We start from the raw sequence: 21,867 nt of genomic DNA, 5'->3' as shown, positions 1-21,867 counted from the left end.
ATTTATAGCTAAAATCATTTCTTTTGCAGACCTCTTCACTTTATTCACTTTCACAACCAGCATAAACAATTTGAACAAAGAGTGATACTTCTGCTTAAAAGGGAAAAAAGGACACTTACTCCATCCCAGTATGCTGATTATCAGATGACACACACAGGCCTCTAGGCCCCAATGATACACAGTTTTAAAATGTACCTAAGATTTGTTTTAATCTGGTGTGGCAAGATACACCCATGAAAGAAGTTGTTTTTATACTCATAGATCCCTACAAACAGGAGGCATGGCACACCATGAAGGGCCACACAGGGAAGCACCAGGGTTGCTCAGGAAGCAGAGTGCATGGGATTAATAATTGGCTGAATAATTCAAGTGGGCTCTGGGCTATAAGGGCGGTCCCTAGTTGTCCAGTACCTGGCCCTGGAATGCTTTACGGCAGGTGTATAGTGTTCTGGTCTGCAGGAGCCCAATCAAAGGAGGCAGGTGGGGTATGGACTCTGGATTTATTGGCTTTCATAGCAAAGGTGTGCTGGCAGACTATTCATTTACTATCTCCAGGATTGAATTAACCCTGGGAGAGGTACTTCCTTCCTGGGTCCACAAGGCCCCCAAATGTCAAAGCATCAAAGTATAAGGGAAAAAAACCCATGATTGATACACAAAGAGACAAGGTTGACACTGTTGCTTATAGTCATGAAAGCAGCAAATTCCACCTTGCTCTCTATCCCCACACTCCTAGGTCATTTTCCAAATCCCTTAAACTTACACCTATTGGTTCTCTTGCTTACTTTCTGAAACCCAAACCTCAGAATTTTCTCTCTAGGCCCTTGACAACCCTGTTTCATGGCACATAGAAAACCCTACATTCTTAAATATTGTGCCCAATTTCAACTAAGGGTTGGGAGATAAGATCAGTCCCTCCTTCATCATTCATACCACCTCTTGAGCACTCTCCATAAGCATTGTCTAAAAATCCCAGGTTCAATTTCTCCATTCCTGTTGTGGCCCATGCACATCAACTGTTCTTTGCCATCGTCACCACCATTGCCCATTTGTTTGTCTGTTTCAAGAAACCTACAACACCCTGAGCTTGTATTTTTTCCTGATCATCCCTTTAATCTCATGGTCTTTAAAGTAGGCCTTCTTTCATACGCATCTTTAGTTTATCATAGTATACTTAGAGCTAAGATTATAACACTTTACATAAAATGTGAGAACCATGCAACAGTATAACTCCATTCCCCACACTCATCATTTGTTCTACTGAGTTTATGTATTTTAAATTTATATACATTATATGCCCACAACACACTGTTGTAATTGTTGCAGTAAAAGTCATGGTCATTTACAGAAATTAGGAGAGAAGGAAAGATGGTCTTTTATATTCACTCACATATTTACCATTTCCAGTTCTCTTCTTTCCTTCTTATAGATTTGTTTTCCCATCTGATACCATTTCCTTTCTATCTTGAAGACTTACTTTGTCATCCCATTGTCTTTTGGTCCCCATCATTTCCAGTAAAATGTCAGCTGTAATTCACATTGTTGTTCTCCCATATGAAAAATAATTTTTCTTCTTTTTCCCTGGGTGCTTTCAAAATTTCCTCTTTATGTTTGGTTTTCAACAGGTTGAGGATGATGTGCTTAGGAGTGTTCTTTGTATTTATCCAGTTTGGAACTTGCTTATCTTATTCAAACTTTAAAATGATGTTTTGCACCAAGTTTGGAAAATTTTTCGACCATTATTTTTTCAGTTAATTTTTTTATGCCCCATTCACTTATTCTTGTCCTTTGGTCCTTTTAAGAATTTTCTCTTTTCTCCTCTCCTTTCTTCTCCTCTCTCCCTTCCCCCTCACTGGCTCTAGATTTTAAGAAATCTTTCTTCTCTCCCCTTCCCTCTTCATAGTGTACAATTGCTTTTGATCTCTCTTCCAGTTCATTGACTCTTTTATCTCCAACCTGCTGCTAAATCCTTCTTTTCATTTTAGATATTGTATTTAGTACTTTAGATTTGACATTTCTGTATAGTTTCCATTTCTTTGCTGATATTCTCGATCTTTTCATTCATTGTTACAACATTTACTTTACAGCTTTTTAAAACAATTTAATATAGCTGCTTTAAAACTGCTTTCTGAAAATTCCAATATCTGTGTCATCTCAGGGTCTGTTTCTCTTGAATGATTTTACTCTGAACCTCAGGTCACATTGTTTCCTGTTTCCTCACATGTTTTAATAATTTATATTTAATACTGGGGACTGTGGATTGTACATGTTAGAAACTCTGGATTCTTGTAATCTTTCTCTGAGATTGTTGATTTTTATTAAATTACTGGATGGTCACCTTGTACCTGTAGAGTTTGGTTTTATACTATATAAGGGTATTACTGTTTGGGTTTATCCTTAATTTTGGACAAGTCCATAAATCCTGGCATATGATCTTTACTTCTAATATATGTCTCTTCTGTCATTTCATTGGAAAACTCTAGATGTTTACCTAGTCCTTATAACTTGGAGGAATTCCAAAATTTGTCTAATTTCAAGTAAGCAGTAACTAAAATCTCTGATCAGTTTTTTCATCTTTCCTGCTATCAATTTTCACTGGGTTTCCAAAGTCTCCTCTGTGTGTACCCAGTTCAGGGGTCAGACAAGGATTTGAGGGAAGTTTATATTCAGAGTTTGAGATCTCCTCCTGTATATCCCTCCTTTCTGATATTAACTCCCTAAATTTCCAGGAATTCTGGCATTGATGAACTTCATTCTATAACACTTCAAGCTCAAAGAACTGTGGCTTGCTTTCTTTGTTCCTTCTTTCTTTTCATTCTTTAATTTTTTTCAATTATTATTTTTAATAACTTTATTAAATAGCTGTATGGATAAAATTTATTTTATATATCATAAAATTCACTTGTAATTGTATGATTCAATAATTTTTAATAAATTTATAGAGTTGTCCAACAACCATCACAATCTAGTTTTAGAACATTTCCATCACCCAAAAATGGCTGTGCTCATTTACAGTTGACTTTTACTCTGACTTCGAGCCCTAGGCAACCATTGATCTATTTTCCATCTCAAAATTGCCTTTTGTGGACATTTCATGTAAGTGAAGTCATGGAATATCTAGTCTTTGTTGTCTAGTTTGTATCACATAGCATAATGTTTTTGAAATTCATCTATGTTGTGTAAATTGATATGCTGTATATGTTGTTCCTTTTTATTGCTAAACAGCATTCCATGTATGGATATACAATAGGTTATTTATTCATTCACCTGTTAAAGAACATTTTGTTTTTGTTTTGTTTTGTTTTTGGAAGCTTTTTTTCAATGTTCCTCAGATAATACCTATATAGGCAAACTGGTACTTGTAGGTCTATGGAGCAGTGTTTGGGAATCACAGTGTAGAAGATCAGATTATGACATTCAGATAAGGACTCATTTTCTAAAATTTAAGCAGCATTTATTGGACACATTTGTTTGTGTTAGACACTGTGTTAAATGTTAAAGAGGTGAAATAAGACATGAAATCTCAGTGTAGTGGAAGAAATGAACCAACAAACAAATAAGTGTAATAAAGTGTGAAAAATGTGATAAAATTCTGGGGCCCCCATGGAGTTAAGGTCAATTCTCTATGGGAGAGGGAATTACAGGAAAGTCTTTATCAAGGATGTGAGCCTTGAGTCTTGAAAGATGGTCTTGAAAGATGAACAGGTAATTGGTCAGTCAGATAGTGGAAATAACTTGCTTTCCCATGACACATTCTGTTTTATTCTTAAAAGCCATGCAGGGCTTCCCTGGTGGCACAGTGGTTAAGAATCCTCCTGTCAATGCAGGGGGCATGGGTTTGAGCCCTGGTCCAGGAAGATCCCACATGCCACGGAGCAACTAAGCCTGTGCTCCACAACTACTGAGTCTGCGTGCCTAGAGCCCATGCTCTGCAACAAGAGAAGCCACTACAATGAGAAGCCCACGCACCGCAATGAAGAGTAGTCCCCACTCACCACAGCTAAAGAAAGCCCGCGCGCAGCAACGAAGACCCAGCCAATAATAAATAAATAAATAAATAAATTTATATTAAAAAAAAAAAGTCATGCAGATAGGTGCATACATAGTGTTGTCCAATCTGTCTGTGCCTGGGAATTGTATGGAAGCAAATTATTCCTGCGAGTGTCTGCTGAGATCAATGCATGGAGAAATATGGTGAAAACTTGGCAGATACCCCATTCTGCCAAGCTATATAAATACTTCTCAACAAGATAAACACATAATGGAAAAGAACACGGAGCTTTGGAGAATAATGGACTTGGTTCAACACGTTAGGCAAATTACTTAATCTTTCAGAGCCTCAATTTCAGTATCTATAAAATGGAGTTAAGAAATAACTTCAAAAGTAACTGGTCAGGGCTTCCCTGGTGGCGCAGTGGTTGAGAATCTGCCTGCCAATGCAGGCGACACAGGTTCGAGCCCTGGTTTGGGAAGATCCCACATGCCGCGGAGCGACTAGGCCCGTGAGCCACAATTGCTGAGCCTGCGCGTCTGGAGCCTGTGCTCCGCAACAAGAGAGGCCACGATAGTGACAGGCCCGCGCACTGCGATGAGGAGTGGCCCCCACTTGCCGCAACTAGAGAAAGCCCTCGCACAGAAAACGAAGACCCAACACCGCCATAAATAAATAAATAAATAAAAATTAAAAAAAAAAAAAAAAAAAAAAAAAGTAACTGGTCAGCTTAGACTTAATGTATGCAAAACAATGAACTTAGGGATTGGCACAAAATAGCCTCTCAAAAAATGCTAGTTTTCCTTTTTTCCATCACATATAACGTTATTGACTGTTTGCCATTCTTACACCTAAGGGCTACTAGAAGTTAATGCAATCACAAGGCTTATTTTGTGTTTTGATTCTGATTTCTATTGTCTCAAGAAAGCCACCACCTTCTGAGTAACCAAGGGATGCAGTAGCTGATTCATAATGAGGCCTTGCTTCCTTCTAAATATGCACAAATTGTCAAGGTGATGGAGGAGGTTCATTAGTTAAAAGCATAATTAAAGGGCACTTCCTTTAGCTAAACTGATGAGCAGAAAGTGCAGCAATATTTGCATGTTTAGACATTAAGGATGGAAACAGATGACTCATAGGAGAATGGGAGGAAGCAGGGAAGGTAGGGCAAATTAATATCACTGCCCAGGGCCTCCAGGGTTATTGCTTTGCAGGACGTCCTAGGAGGAGTGGTCTTCCCTGGGAAATCAGCTTCACTGGATTCTCTTGTTTTATGGGATGAACAGCCCTTTCACCACTGTACCTCAGGAGCAAGGCGATCTTTACTTCAAAAGATGCTAAAATATGATTCCTGATAAGCTGAGCTTGGAATCTGTTTCTTGCTGGACATCCATGCCCTGTTCTAAACACTTAGTTATCAGCATGGATATTGATTCATTCTTGTCATCCTGTATATTCATTAAGGTTGTAAATTCTCCCAAGTCAATAATAGTGCCTTTTACCCTCTTGGCGTATGTGTGTCTTGAGGTCATATTCAAGGTTCTTCTATTTATTAGATAAGAGATGTGGAAAGATCCCTACTATGTCTCCTATTCCTCATCCTTAACCTGGGTGTTTTGCCTAAACTGCAAGATTTCTGTTAGAATTAAAAGAAAGTGCTTGGCACAAAGTAAGAACAGAAGTAATGTTCAGTGCAATTCTCCTTCTCAGTATACAGTGACTTCATGGTGATCAGTGCCTCTGCCTCGTGTTTCTTAAATGAAGGCGTTAACACTAGAATGTGTCATTTTGTATCAGGTTTCAATTTTGCCAATTTCTTGCTTTCTATACTGTGGAAGTGACAGAGAGAAAAAATATCTTTCATATAACAAATGCAGACACTTGGGTTTGATGCCAAGGAGGAGTCTCCCTCCCCTCCCACTGGCACCTAATCCCCAAAGCAGTCTAAAAAGACTGGAGCAAGGCACAGCCAGTGTGGTGACTGAGTCAAAGCTGCTTCCATTGGGACCACCCCAAGGCTTGAGCATCTTATTACTGAAACAGTGATTTGATTTACCAAGCATTTGTAATTGTGTTGACATTGTTTTTTTCTTTTTAACAGTAAAATGAGAGTCTGTTTTTAAATATGTATTACTGGATGTCTACTGAAAAAAATGCATTTGTTGCCTCTGGGCAGATGTACAGGCTAAGATAGAAATAATGATTTCATGGGAGCAAAAGGAATTACTGAGCAGATGCTCATCTGGGGAAAAGAGACCAGCGAGGAACCAGGTCTGACAGCAAAGGGAGAAAGGTATAGGATAATTAGCATATTTGATTTGTTTAAATTTAGCAGTGGTATAGCCTTCTACTTCAAGATGGAATGAGAGAGTGGGAGAAGCCAGTGAGATTGCAGCAGAGAAGAGAATTATAACCTAGCAGGACCCTATGGGACCTTCCTGGTACAGACTCCCCACTGCCCCCAATATGCTCTGCTTGCCTCTTATCTGTAGACAAACTTTAGCCTCCTAGGCCTTCCCTGAGTTCCAAAGAATAAATTTAATCAGAGAAGTGAGAAAATGCAGAAAGGAAGGAAAAGAGTTAAGCAAGACAAAACAATAGTTTAGCCATAAAACAAAGTCAAGGACCTTTAGTTCCTCCACAAGGGCCATAAATAATATTCTGAGAACTGTCCTTTGATCTGTTTTGCAGATTCTGAAACCCCCACCAGGTGGAAGAAGTGAACTGTATGTTGCCCACAAGCACGTAGATCCCAGACAGGTTGGAAACAGAAGGTTGATGATGTTGACTCCCAATTACCTCACCACCAACCAATCAGAAGAATGTCCAAAAGCTGATCAAGCACCCCACAACCTTCCTCCCTCACCTTGTCTTTAAAAATCTTTCCTTGAAAGCTATTGGTTTCTTAGGCACTAGCTGCCTGGACTCCTTGCTTGACGCCCTGCAATAAATGCTGCATTTTCCTTCACCACAATTCAGTGTCAGTAGATTGGCTTTACTGATAGCGGGCAAGCAGACCCAAGTTTGGTTCGGTAATGGAATGACATTCCTGCAGGTCTCAGTTCACCAAGAGTTTGGATTCTCCTTTAGCATAGGCTATTCAGAAGAAAAATGAAAGAAAATCCTTTGAGTAATAATGGAAATCCAAGAAAGTCTTGAGAAACCAGCTCTTCAAGCAAATGGCTCAGGATATATTGATGAGTAAGGCTAGGGAAACCCTCAGTGGATTTGTGGAGACTATGTTCCCAGTACGACACAGATAGAGTTATCTATTTGTCATCAGATCTTACTGTTGGTTAGGCTCGAGATCAGCTCCACTCACATCTGGAAGCACTCATCTTCACCTCGCTAAACTTCCCTTCTTTCCTTTTATTCACTTTACTTTTGTCTCTTGGTAACTTCCTCCTTTTAATCATAGTTCTGCCCCTGAAACTCTGCAGAAGTCCCTTTCTTTCCAATAATAATAGCACTGGCTGTTTGTTAACTGCCCACCTGTAGATCAAAACTCTACCTGTGCTACCCAGATGAACCAGAGCAGGGGGTTCATTTGGCAGTTGCTTCTAGGGAGGAGGAAAGAGGAAGTGGGAGAGTGAGTCAGAGACAGAGAACAAACCAGTACAAGAGGGCATTGTCAAGGTCATGGCTGCGGCAGGTGGGGTAGGGGGGCTGGCTTCCCAGGCACTCCTGAGAAGAGTGCAGGGGGCTGCCCAGAAATGCTCCCCACCTCCACACCTAGTTGCTCCTGTGCCCTCTGGGTGAGCAGTGCTCCCAGGGCAGTAAAGCTGCTGCTTCTGGACTGTGCCCCTTGGAGCCAGGAGTCTCCTCTCGCCTGGGAGCAAGCCCTGGGGCACAAAACTGACAGCACAGTGGGGCGAGGTGTGAACTCGAGGGGCGACCTTCCAGTGAAGCAGGTCTCTGTGCTTCAGGGGAAGGACAGGTATTATCTAGCTGATACATTCATGTATCAGCTTTGTCAGTTGTAAGCTTCCAGGTGAGGCTCTGTCAAGAGAAAGAGGCTTTTCTAAGTTTGTTTTAGCATTTTCAGAAGCAAGCATGAAGGTCTCAGTGTTTCTTCCCTAAAGGCAGAGAGGTACCTTTAGGGAAGATGATAAGAGCCACTTATCATGGCTGGTGAGGGGGCCGGCACCTTAGGCTAGAGGAAGAATATGGCTTAGGGCAGAAGGAAAGGCTAAATATGCCCCTTGGGGATCCTAGTCCAGAGGCTCGTGAGGAAGCAGGCTTGGTGAAAAGCAAAGTAGGCAGTGAATGGGGGATGTTAAAGGCAGTGCCTCTTCCTTCCTCCCTCCCTCCTAGGGCCACGCCTCCAAGGGGAGGGGCTCCATAGAGACAGGGGTGTGGGGGTAGGCAGAGGCACCACACACTGTGGGTACAGAAGATTCTCTGAATCTGCCTGGATAGCTGGGCCCAGGGTCACCTCAGTAAAGTGCGGGGAGATGGGAAGTGGCCTCCCCAAGACTCATGAACAGTGTATGCGTTTCCTATTGCTGCTATGAGAAATAACCTCAACCTTTGTGTTAAAACAACTCAGATTTATTATCTTACAGTTTTGGAGGTCAGAAATCTGAAATGAGTCTCCCTGGGCTATAATCAAGGTGTCAGCAGGGCTGTGTTCCTTCTGGAGGCTGTAATGGACAATCTGTTTCTTTTTTTTCCCGGCTCATAGGGGTGGCTGCATTCCTTGGCTCATGGCCCCATACCACTCTGACCTCTGCTTCCTGTCACATCTTTTCTGACTCTAATCCTCCTGCCTCCCTCCTATAAGGAAACTTGTGATTACATTGGATCCACTTGGCTAATCTAGGATAATCTCCCTAGCTCAGGATCTTTAATTTAATCATGCCTGTAAAGACCCTTTGCCATGTAAGGTAACATATTCACAGATTTCAGGGATTAGGAGGTGGACATCTTTGGGGTCATTATTTTGTCTACCACAGGTGGCTCACTCGGGACCCTGAGGAGCCCAGGTGAGGTATTGTGGCATAGAGGTAACCAGTGCAGCAGAGATGGGGCAGGATGAAAGACTTCCAGGAAAGGAGCTTTAAGGTGGAGAGAACACAGCTTAGGGAATGGGTTGAAGTGGTGGATTTCCAGCATATTTATGCCCTCTCTAAAGAAAACAGAACAACTGGGCTGACCACACCAGCAGTCACCTTTCCAAAGAGCAGGAAATCCAGTCATTGCACAGTCCCAACCCGAGAGGACCTAGGGTGTCCTATGTTGGTCTGAGGACCCTTCTCCGCCAACACCATGAAGTCACAGATGCCACATCTCCCCAAATATCTAGAAGTTCTTAGAGATGGGAAGAGGAAAGGAGAGGGACTCAGAGAAGTGGGGGCTTATTGGGGGCCCTTCTGTATTACAGAGAAATAAGAACATCAGAGTCACTGTATTTGTGATTCTCCCCATGTCCGTTATCCATTCAGAACAACCCTGCAAGTTGGCATCTTAGAAAACATCATTTGGGATTCCTACAAAAGGAGAGGCAAAAGAGGTTCTGGACATTCTTCCTCCCCCTCTGTTTAGGACACATGTTCCTAAAGGAAAGCAGGTCTCCCTGAAGACCAGTGTCCAGGGCAGGACAGTGAGTGGGGTGGCATCACTGCTTTAGAGGAAACACGGCCAATGCATCCAAGAGTTAGTCTTTAAATGTGGAATTAGAGCACTGACAACGCCCAATTATTTTGCTCATTAAGATGACTGGTCTGGACTGGACTGACCATTCTCTAATTAACTCCTTGGCACTTGGCTATAATAATGATTGAACTCACTCATTTGACTCCCATTTTGGCTGTAAGAGCAGATGCAAATAAACTGATTCTACATCATTCTAACACTCTTTTCTCACCAAGAATAAAGAATTTTGCCTCTTCTAGGAGCTTTAGATTTCTATGCAAGTAGAATGGACCTGATGGGCAAAGGCATTGGCCTGACAAATGTGAGTATTTGGCTCAAATCCTGGCTCTGTCATTTGTTTCAGGGGGAACTTGGGCCTGTGACTTATTCTCTTCTTTATGTGGGAGGAAAGAAGAACACCTGGGTCTAAGGGACCCTGCCCCACTCACACTGGCCCCTTTTCTCTGGGTGTGGTGAGGGGCCATTGGGGACCAGACATGCCCCCTACTTCCCCTGATACTGGGAATCCAGCATTCTTCATGGGGGGTGGGGCAAGGGGCTAGGACAGGAAGCGCTTAGAAAGGACAAGTGGGTCTCATTAAAGAAGGTTTAAACTTCCCAAATAGTCATGTTATGGTGTGGTTTTCCTGTGTCTGAATGATAGTGGGGTTTTTTGGTTGTTGTTTTTTTGTTTTTGTTTTGATCAGTGACCAGAGTATAAAGGTATACCACAGAACATTTGTTTGGTCTGATGATATGTCTTTAAATGAGAAAATATTAAAAATTGGAAAATTTTTTGTAGAAATCTGACTTCTCACTTCTGAACGACTGGAAGTGCACCAGGCCTGGATTCTTGTGTGGCCTGGAGCTGTGTGGTGGTTGAGTCTGAATGAGGACCTACATTCACCCAGCCAGGCATCCATACTTGCTTTGACTGCTTCTCCTGTCCATGATTATTTGGGACTCTTGCAGGAAAATGCTCTCCAGGGTCTCTAAAACTGGGCATAATCTGGGCAGGGCTGTGGGCTCCCAGAACAGGGTCATTCATATCCTTCTTTTCTCCCCCAGTGCCTGTTACAAGTTCTGGCACAGAGAAGGCAATGGCCAACAGAATGGATCTCACTTCTGCTTCCTGTGCTACTTGTGATTTTTCAGAGATGCATCTTTTTCCCTTGTCTGAGCCTGGGGCACCTGTCCTCTTATTGGTCCGTTAAGGCTGTCACTCAAGCTGTGTCTTCCAATAGGTGAACAGGCTGTAAAATATCAGTGGGTCTCCTTCCTAGCACCAGCAAGTCCAAAGGGCAGATCATTAGAATTCATGATGCTGAGTCTACCATATCCAAATAACATGAAAGCCAGGAGGGGCTGCAAATTAATAAAACTTTCCCATGTGAGCTGGCAGCTGGGCCTTCTCCTCTGCTCTTGTCTGGGTTTGCACATGACTAACTGCAGGCTTGAGGGATTTACATTAACAGATCATAAGTAAAAATCCCATTAAAATGACAGTCTCCTCATCGTTATGATCCCTTTTCAAGAGGTACACTGGATTGCCAGGGCATTTCTTGGGGTTGCCTGGTAATGGATTTACTTGGCAGTCCATATACCCTGGCAAAGGCCTTCTGAGGTGTAGGGCAAAGGGGTGGGCTTTTTGGAAGCACTCAGCTCCTCCGTGACAACTACCACACTCCCTGGGCACACACCTGAAGAGCTATGTGGAAGCCCGCCCACCTATCACGCCCTGGTTTCCATGCCAACAAGCAGCATCTGTCATGTGCTTGATCTCCTGGCTGTGGAAAGAGAAGTGGAAGACCCTGATTCTATCACAACCCCTGCTACTGGCCCCACTGAATGGCCTGGCCTGAGTTACATTTGCTTAAATGTGATACATTTTATGAACATCATATTAGCATTCCTCACATTTACATTCCCCAAATTCTTAGTCTTCTATTGAATAACAAAATGCTTTGATTGTGGTTCATTCTTTGGGGATAAATTACCAACTCAATAACATGATATAAAAAGCCTCTTGGCATTTAATTCCCACCTGCTCCTCCAACCTGGGGTCCTAACACCTGTTGAAACTGTACCCAAGCCCCTGTGTCCCTGTCTTTTGAAGTAAAAGCCTTTTGCTTTAGTCTCCCAGGCCTCCCCTGAGTCGTAAAAGAATCCCTAATGTGGGCCAGGAATTTAAATACACACGAAACATTAGAATGGCTTAAAAGAGTTAATGATTGGGAATGTGAAGATATAGAAACAAAGAAGAGCTGTTGGGCCAGGAAACTGGTAACAGTTGAGACTATAAACCACCCACATAGCAGAGTCACCGAACCCCCAGTTCCCTGAAAGATACAGATAAAAGCCTGACACACATTCCTAAGTTGTTTTATAGGAAGCAGACCCACCAGATGAAAACTGCTGACCAAGAGCAAGTGGACCCCAGACTGGTTGAAACCAGAAGATTGGTGATGCTTGAAACTTCACCTTGATGCCAACCAATCTGAGAATTGTGCACGAGCTGATCATGTACGCTGAGGGCCCCTCTCTCACACTGCCTTTAAAAACTCTTCCCTGAAAGCCATTCATGGGTTCGGGTCTTTTGAGCATGAGCTGCCCATTCTCCTTGCTTGGCACCCTGCAATAAATGCTGTGTTTTCCTTCACCATAACCTGTGTCAGTAGATTGGCTTTACTGCATGCAGGCGAGAGGACCCAAGTCCAGGTTCCGTAACAGTGTCAACACCTTCCCCTTCCACCCTGTCCTTGTGCCCTGACACACAGAAAGTTTACAGTACCCTGAAGATGGCCCTCCTACTCATTCCCTGCCAGCTACCTGGCTCCACACCTTTGAGCCCTCCCACCCTTCCCAGTGACAGGTGCCTCTGGAATGGGCTCCCACAGACTCCCCCTACCTGGGCCCCTGCCTTCTGTCCCAGCAAACATCACATAGGACTGTAGATAGGATTGTACACTGTCTGTTTATGTGCTTGTTTGCCCCATTATCATGGATACTTCCAGAGAGCAGAGGCTTTAATTTAGCTGCAGAGCCTGGCACACAGTTTATGCTCAGAATAAATGAGGTCCCATCAGGCAGTAGAACATTTATTATGCTCTGGAATCCCTAAGGTGGGCCAGGAATTTGAATATATACAATACACTAGACTGGCTTGAGCCCTTTCTGGCCAAGGCCAGAAAGTTTTGTAATAGTTACAGAGCCACTGGTGGTAAAGTCAGTGAGATCTTTGAAATAATATATTATCAAGATCAAAGCTGAACGTTTCAGACCCAGAGAGTAAAAATGGTAAAATTTTAGAATTTTAAAATGTTCCATAAAAATGGATCAAACAATCAATTAATCACCAGGAGGTTTTAAAAGATCTCAATTTTCCTTTTCTTCTTCCCTCTCTCCCTCCGTCACTTCATTTCTCCTTTCTTTTGATCTCAGTATCCCTTCATCGTTATGCCAGCTTTTACTGGGCACCAACTGTGTGCTCAGGGCTACAATTTGCACTGAGAATTTGGAGAGAGTAAGACACAGTCCTGCCCACCAGGATCTCAGCACCAAGTGAGCAGAGAGGAAGGACAAATGGGTCACTAGGATAGAGTAGGTATTGGGGAGTCTGGGGAGCACAGAGGAGAGGCAAACTACTCAAAGGGTGACCTGGGGGCTTCCCTGGTGGCACAGTGGTTGAGAGTCTGCCTGCCAATGCAGGTGACACGGGTTCGAGCCCTGGTCTGGGAAGATCCCACATGCCGCGGAGCAACTAGGCCCATGAGCCACAACTACTGAGCCTGCGTGACTGGAGCCTGTGCTCTGCAACAACAGAGGCCGTGATAGTGAGAGGCCCGTGCACCGCGATGAAGAGTGGCCCCCGCTTGCCGCAACTAGAGAAAGCCCTCGCACAGAAACGAAGACCCAACACAGCCAAAAATAAATAAATAAATAATAATAAAAAACAACAACAACAACAAAAAAAAGGGTGACCTGGGATGGCTTCCTGAGAGAGGATACTTTATCAGGTATACTCAGTTTGGGCATCAAGTGATTTACTTCCAAGAAACTTCTGGTAAGTTTCTGTCTACATAGGGAGCTAAATAGGGGACAGAGAAATCTGGGCTTGTCTGTATATACCACTGGATTGCTAGCATGAGTTTGGTGGAGGTTTCCTATATCCCACGCACTGTGGCTCCTTTCAGGGCATGAGCAGCTGTCCAAGTGAGCTGGGGCTTCTGGTCATCAATAGGCAGGCTTTACATTTTTTAATGTTAATTTCTTTAGTAGAAGAACACTATAGACTGAATTATGTCCCTGCAAAATTCATATGTTGAAGCCCTAACCCCCAACATGGCTATATTTGGAGAAAGGGCTCAACCTTCATTAGGAGGTAATGAAGGTTAAATGAGGTCATAAGGATGCGGCCCTAATCCAATAGGGCTCGTACCTTATAAGAAGAAGGAAATGTACCTAAGCTCTCTCGGCCATGTGAGGACACAGTGAGAAGGCTGCTGTCTACAGCCAGGAAGAGGGCCCTCACGGGGGGATGGAATTGGCTGGCACCTTGATCTTGGACTTCCCAGCCTCTAGAATTGTGAGAAATAAATGTCTGTTGTTTAAACCACCCAGGCTGTGGTATTTGGTTGTGGCAGCCCAAGCTGACTAAGACAAGGAAGACTGAGCTTGAGCAAAGTGAAGATTTGACAGTTTCATAGGGTTTCATCAAGACTATAAACATTTTGCACTTTGCATAATTCCTATCTCTAAATTAATTTTAAATTAAAAAATAAAAACAATTAAAATTTTAATTAGCAAGCGCACCAAAGAGGCAGCATAACCTACGGAAAAGCAGGTCCTAGCTATGGTTTGCTGTGTGACCTTGGGCAAGTTACTGGACTGTGGTCTCCTGCCTCATATTATCCACCTGGCAGAACTGGGGCAGAGATGAGATTGAGCCACTCATGCAGCATGCCTGGCACAGAGCGGGCACCCATGAATGGTAATAAATGAGATCAGAGTAGTTTGGAAGGTATTCAGTGACTTTCAGCCCCTCCTTCAATTCACCACTTTGGGAATAGATTTCAGAATTCCTAGATTCACTATATTTTTTATCTATAGAACCAGAATTCCTTCCTCACCTATTTTAAATTCCAAACCCTGTGACTTCATTTGCCTGTATCAGTGCTTCTCAATCCCATCTTAGGAAATGCTGCAGGGCATCTATAATGATCTCAGCCAGTATAGCAATGTTTTTTTATTAAAACCCCTCATGATATGGAATTTATTTTAATTCACCTCAATTCGTATTACGTATTTATAAAAACATCCCATATAAGCCAAATGGCATTTTAGAAGTTAGCTGAGAGGCTGCCGGGAAGTCAAATAAACAATGTCAAGATAGCATAATTTCTGCAAGACCCAGAATTCCTAATTCAGAGGAACATATATTAATCCAGATGCCATATTTCCAAAACCCCGGGGTCCAGCAGGATGAGATTTACTGAGAATGGATTAGGCAGTTGCCACAGGGCTCTCTCAAACATCTTTTGCATCAGCCTGGCGTCCTTGACCTTGTCACACTGCCTGATTTTCCACCATTGAGACATTCCCTGAGGTTAATGAATCTCTCTTTTAAAGAGCATATGTCAGTACTTCTGTATGGAGGAAGGGGGGTAGCAGTCATATTCATCTTGGTGGAAATGAGTTCCTTCTGGCATGCTTCCCAGTGACACACTCTGAGATCAGCCCCACTGGGGGTCTGAGACTTAAGTAGAAAAGGGAGAGGGTGGGGTAGACACAGGTAATTGGGAAAGAGAAGGGAAAGGATTATGAAATGTTCAGCCCGAGACAAGATGGGGGGTGGGGCTTCCCTGGTGGCGCAGTGGTTGAGAGTCTGCCTGCCAGTGCAGGGGACACGGGTTCGAGCCCTGGTCTGGGAAGATCCCACGTGCCGCGGAGCAACTAGGCCCGTGAGCCACAATTACTGAGCCTGTGCGTCTGGAGCCTGTGCTCCGCAACAAGAGAGGCCGCGATAGTGAGAGGCCCGTGCACCGCGATGAGGAGTGGCCCCCGCTTGCCACAACTGGAGAAAGCCCTGGCACAGAAACGAAGACCCGACACAGCCAAAAATAAATAAATAAATTAATTAATGAATAAGATGAGGCAGGTGGCACCCACAGGGGGGTTTGGAGGGAGAAAACAAGACTGGGGTCCCCAGAAGCTCCCAGAATATGGGTTGAGCAGAAAGAAAGCAAAAAAGAGATGCAGTAGAATGAGCATCATTTCATCTGCTTCATTAAACAGCATCCATTCGATGACCCTCTTCCCTGCCGACTGCCACCCTCCCTTCTGACAATGTAAAACCATTGAACAAAAATTCATGCCCCCCACCTTCAAATCTAAGCAAAGGCCAACTCTGGGCTTGCTGCACTGACACTTCTTCAGCGGCACGGCCACCCAGAGAAGTGCCACCTCCACAATCTCAGCACTGCACAGCCCTCCGAAACAGACACTTCAAAGCTTTTGATTCCAACCAGACACTTCATTTGTCATTGACAAGTACGACACAGCGGCCCTTGTGATCACAAGTCAGAAGGCTCTGGAGTGAGGCAGAGATTTTCCCACTTCAGAAATAAACATGAACTGCTCACAGGGCACTGTGTCACTGATGACTTCAAAGTCCTCAGGTCCCTGTTCTCAACCTGTGTCACCAAAAGCGAGGCTGCACCGTCACCCAAAGAGAGCATCAAAGAGGAGACACGGAGCATTCATGACATAAATATGCACTAACGAAGATCAGAAACTGGGCCTGGGGTTCGAGAGGATCAGCTTCCCAGGAACTCCGCGCGGAGAAAGTCGACAAGATGCACGCTGGTACCTACTGACGGGTGCGGGTTCTAGCCGGGAAGTGTGGCCCTCCCCACCTCCGACTGGTCTTTAAGGCTGCAATTTCCATCCTGACTTTAAGATGCTGTGTGTTTCCCAGAGCTGGTTTTCCCCCAAATCACCAAGTGACCAGAACCGTGAGATGCCTACCCACTGCCATCATCCCTGGACCACACCAGCCATCCCCGCACTTGGGTGAGCCGGGAGCAAGCACGCTGTGAGCGCCATACCTGGTCCAGCTTCCAGTGGAACTCCGCGGGGCGGAAGGTGTCTGCCTGGTCGAAATCCTTGCGCAAGAGGAAGACAAGGCGGCAGTTGTGCACGTACAGGGCGTAGTGGTGCCGGTTCATTTCTGAAAAGCAGAAAGAGGATTTGAGGGGTTCCAGATTCCCTGTGCTGATCTCCGCTCCATCACTTAGCGCACCTCAGAAAACAAAGAAACAGGCATTCCAGTTTTCTCTTTTACAACTGGGTCTAATAAATAGTTCTAGAACACACATAGTGGAGCTCTCTGAAATGAAAGAGGAAGATTCAAGAAAGCTCACAGCAAAACTTCTGCTGAGAAGCCATTTGGGCTTTAAATACCAACCTAACTTATACTCAGATACTGCATCAGATCCTGGATAAAATTACATAGGTTCACAAGCTCTTTTTGTTTTTTTTTTACATATACTTCCGGGAGGGTCAAAGGGCCTCTCTGATAATCACATCAGCCACTCTGGGTTCCTTTAACACAGCTGGATTCTCTCAGAGTTCTGGACTTTTATTTTATTTCATCAGGCTTGCCAGCAGCAACCACAGAGCATGTCTCCTTTTCTGCCTAATCTGTGTGCAGTTAAGGAAAGCTGCCTCACTTTTAGTTGCTGGGAGGAGGGGACATTGATTTCCCAGCATTAGACATAGTTCCCTGAATTTCCAAATCAAAGAATAAATACTTCTTTCCCCATACACGACAACAGATGGGACTTTTCTCTCCCCTGATAAAAAAACTTCCTTTCCTGCTTAAAAAAACAATTCACATCATGGGTCCCAGCCATGATGTCCTATAGTCACAAGATAACAGCCATGGGAAGGGGAAGAACTGTTCTTCGACCAATGCTCAGAGGACTCACACATAGTAGCACACACAGAAATCTAATATGATGCACATGTTCCATAAATATTGGGCTAATGAGCAGGTAAACAGATACAGCAGAAAGAGCATGGGCCCTAGACTCAGAGAGACTTGGGGTGGAGCTGTATCTCTAGATGATGCTGAGAAAGTTATTCAGCCTCTTAGAGGCTTGATTTCCTTCATTGTATCATGACAGGGATGCTGGGCTATCCTAATGTATCATGAGAATAGGATATTGTGATTGATTCTTGCACATCCTGTACAAACCTTGCCCATGGAGGTATGAGTGGGAGGAATCAACACCAGTCCCACTTCTAGGCATGGGCTTTCAGTTGATTTCAGCCAAATAAGCTCATGAAAAGCCCCCTGCCACAGCGAGTGGTTCAGGACCCAGGCCCGAGTTCAGTAGTGCAGGCCATTCTCCTGGCCATGGGACTTCTGTCAGGAAAGTGACTCAAGTCAGTCCAGTGATTCTGGAGCTGTTCTGAGTAGTTCTGGGAAAGAACTCTCTATCTCTTAGCAGAAAGCAAATAGAAGAGACCACCACCTCTCTCTAGAAGTTGTAGTATATAACTGGGAAGCTTGGAGCTGCCACAGCCATATTTGCTAACATGAAATTGATATACATATGGCAGCAGATCTGAAAAATTGCAGAGAAAAGGACCCAGGACCTTGATCACACTTTACCTGAAGCTGTTTAGCTCTGGCCACTTTTAGTTACAAGAACCCTACATTCTCTTTATTATTTTGATTTTTAATCATCTGATATCAGTTTGATCTGTATTCCCTGTTCCTTGTAACTGAAAGCATCTTGATACAATGAGGAAATGCGTGTAAAGCATCTGCCCAGAACAGATGCTCAATGACTGTTAGTTATTACAAGGACTATTACACTGCCTCGTGACCTTGATAACATAACAAAATAGTGTCAGATGCTGTTTTCACAAAAGCATTACCGTTCTTCAGGATGCAACCAAAGGATGGAAGGAAGGAGACTATTTAGTTGCCAAGTGTTGTAGGTTTGTCCAAGGCCAATGTTCGGGTGACCACTCCACCTTTGCATCGAAGAAACACCCAGGTCTGGTTATGCGGATTTTACTAAATACTTCTTTTTCCCCTCACTATTGCTTAAACTGATTTCCTATAGTTTCTGCTGATAACTATCAGGAAGATATAGAGGGCATATTTCTCCCCTTTAGCTTCATTTGGAGTCAGGAGAGGTTGTGGTGAAGAGGTGGAAGAAGAATGAGAGGACAGACCTCACGGGAGTATCTCCTGGCCTCCCTCCAGAGGTTCCTCCCTCCCCCGCCCTCCCTGAGCTGGGTCCCTGGGGTCACCACCCACACCAGGGTAACTGGCTCTTCACGGCGCTGGTGACATGATACACTCAGAAATCAGCTTCACTTCTTTCCCTGTCCTTCAGTGTTCTCCCTGGCAACTCCCCTCCCTTTCTTTGCCCACGTTTCTGGCAGATCCTAACGTCTTCTTGTCACTTTCAGATATTAAAATCGTCTGTAAGGGTTCTCTCCAAACCAAACACCAGTGTCTCATCAGTTAAAAGATCTTCCCCTCTTCGCTACTCAGCCTCGCCCCGTGGCTTGGTGGATGCCAGTGGGGAAAGGATGAGGAAGGTGTGTTCTTTTACTCTTCCTTCATTCCCTGAATCTCCTCCAGCTCCAGTCATGGTCAGGGGCAGGGGAAAGCAGATAAGAAGGAAAGAAGTGGAGTCTCTTTAAAGAAGCAGTGAAGTTTGTCATTTTCCCAGGGATGTCCAGTGTCCTCTGTCACGTGGGTGTCTACATATGGGCTCCTTCATAGGTGCCCAGGCTGGTTTTTGGAGAGGCTCTGCAGAGATCCCCCATGGCCTCGGAAATGGGTTTGGGCCCCAGTGAAATATGTTTTTAGCCGTCCTTTCCCCACCTCCCCAAACCCATAAGAAAGGGCCTGTTATAATCTTTACATAGGAATTGATCTAGTAAGTGATGCAGTCCTTCCTGGGACATTAGTGCCAGCTTCAATCCTACCTTTCTTGGCTCTTACCTCTCCATTCCTGGTGTAAGTGATGTTTTCATGATTCCTTTCATGATGTTCATGACACCTTTCATGATTGCCCTCCCTTGGTCACTTCTCCCTCCCGCCCACATCTGCTCCTGCTGCTGGATCCCCTCTTCCTGGCATGCAGACCTCTTGGCTGTAGCTGTGACCATTTCTGGTTGCCCATTTGGTTCCCATGACTAGAACAGAAACATCTGTGTTCCACCAAATTGTAGTAGGGCCGCCCCTCCCCCGCTGCCCCTCTCTTCTCACCCCACTGCTGAGGCAGCCCCCATCAGCCTCTTGCCTTCACACCCCCTGGGCAAGAGTCAAGTCCAGCTTTCATGTACCCTCAACTCCTGGGACACGAGTCAAACTTCCCCAGAGCTCTCCTGGGCTCGGCTCCAACACCAGCCTGGAGCAGATGTACAAGTGTTTGCAGCTCAGCCAACAGGCAGCTGGGAGTGAAATTCCCACCTCCTCTCTACCTCAGACAACCTCGGTCTGTCTGAGTGGTTTTCTGGGCATCCCTGGAAGTGTGGGAGTGTTTCTTTCCCAGCAGGCTGGGGGACCATCCCAGCACGCTCTATCAGGCTGGCACCTCTGCCTCTGTCATCTGGTGATTGCTGGACCAGGTTGGCCCCTCTGTCTTGGAAAGCCCTGTATGAAAGTAGCTAGCACTACAGGTGGCACGTATCATTCAGATGAAACACAGAGTTAGCAAGAGAGCTGCATGCCAGGAAGAAGGGGTCCTGCAGGAGGAGCAGATATATGTGGGGAGAGAAGTTTCTAAGACAGAGCAGGAAAGAAACTGCTCACACCAGGAATGGAAAGATAAGGGCCAACAAAGGTGGTGTTGGAGGGGGCACCAGTGCCTCACGCAGTATCCTTGTGGTAGAGCCATTGCTGGGTATTCAGCTAACCTTGTTTCCTTTGCTCCTAGGCACGTAGCTTAACTTATATCACTGCTTCTCCCGTGGTTAGGTGGAGCCTTGGGAACAAATTCTGGCCCAGAAAGTGTGAGTAGAAGTGAGGCACACCACTTTCTGGTCTAGCTAATAAAACCCTTCTGTGTCCAACCCTCTATTCTAACTTTCTGTTCTGTGGTTGAAAATGGCAGCGATAAATAATTGAAGTATCTTGAGTCCCCGAATGTCTGGGCAAAGCTGAGCAACCTCATTCCCCGGCCCCACCTCGGGTTGCTGGACAATGGCAGGAGGAAAAACTGATGAAAGGGTGTTAGTCATCGAGATGCTTCTTGTTGGTGGTGAGAGTGGTTAGTCATCGAGATGCTTCTTGTTGGTGGTGAGAGTGGTTTTCTTTCTTTCTGAAAACTGCAATTAGCCCTTGGTGACTAATCAATTCTGTTATCCAACTATTAATAAATTACTTCATGATAGGCCAGCATTGGTAAGTTTTAATTAGTGGACAAGATGGAAACCAGTGCAATTTTCACTAAGAGCGACTTGGTAATTTACGTCGATAGCCTTCCTAACATTTATATTTTTTGACTCAGTAATTCAGCTTCTGGTCAGGAAATAATCAGAAGCATACATACAGGCATATACAAGAATGCTTATTATATATGACAAGAATGCCTATTACAGCACTGTTTTATTTGCATTTAAAAGGAGACAATCTAAATGTCTAACAAAAGGGAGCCAGTTAAATGAAGTATAATAAAGCCTAATAACAGAAGACTGTCATGTAATTCTTATTTTTAAAGAATATTTTATCACATAGAGAAATGATCTGGATATATGTAATGTTATTTAAGAGAAACATAACATAATGGTATCACATGTATTATAAAAATAGATGGAAAACTGTAACAACATTCTACATATACATAGAAGTAAAAATAATATTTCATTTGGTAGTGAAATATACCAACTGTTAACAGAAAATCCCTCCAAGTATTAGAATTTTAGGTGACTTTTGTATTCTTTTATACTCTTCTGTGTTTTTTAGGCTGCCTGTTATAAACCTGTGTAGCTTTTATAACTTGGACATTTTTCTGACATATAAAAGCTCTAATCAAGTTTTAATTTGTTCCTGATAATTTTTTATTTAGGGCAAGGAGATATCTATAGGTATTTTTTTAAGTCAGAGAAATTAGAGGAAAATCTTCCGCATCTTTTCTCGTGCCAGCGTTGAACTGATTTGCAAAGGGTTACTTTATACTGAGCCCAAAGCTGAGCAGCGCCAGAACCTGCGG

At 44.0% G+C, this 21,867-nt stretch overlaps 1 protein-coding gene and 1 long non-coding RNA gene across 2 annotated transcripts in view; both read right to left on the bottom strand.

Moving 5' to 3' along the window:
- The window catches only part of CLSTN2 (calsyntenin 2), a 641,924-nt gene that overhangs the window by 87,503 nt on the left and 532,554 nt on the right, over positions 1-21,867 (bottom strand). The window contains exon 8 of the mRNA XM_082461191.1: positions 16,732-16,853. Within this exon, the coding sequence (XP_082317317.1) occupies positions 16,732-16,853 (122 nt within the window). The remainder of the gene's footprint in view (positions 1-16,731; positions 16,854-21,867) is intronic.
- On the bottom strand, positions 1,020-16,692 carry LOC309660560. Its single transcript, XR_014263465.1, has 3 exons — positions 13,607-16,692; positions 4,728-13,282; positions 1,020-4,403 (listed from the first exon to the last, which is right to left on the bottom strand). It is a non-coding gene; the product is annotated as an uncharacterized lncRNA (long non-coding RNA).

The sequence above is a fragment of the Balaenoptera physalus genome, assembly GCF_965194825.1.
Source record: "Balaenoptera physalus genome assembly, chromosome: 4".
NCBI classification, from domain to species: Eukaryota; Metazoa; Chordata; class Mammalia; order Artiodactyla; family Balaenopteridae; genus Balaenoptera; species Balaenoptera physalus.
The sequence above is the reverse complement of the archived record's forward strand: the minus strand, read 5'-3'. Positions and strand labels throughout refer to the sequence as shown.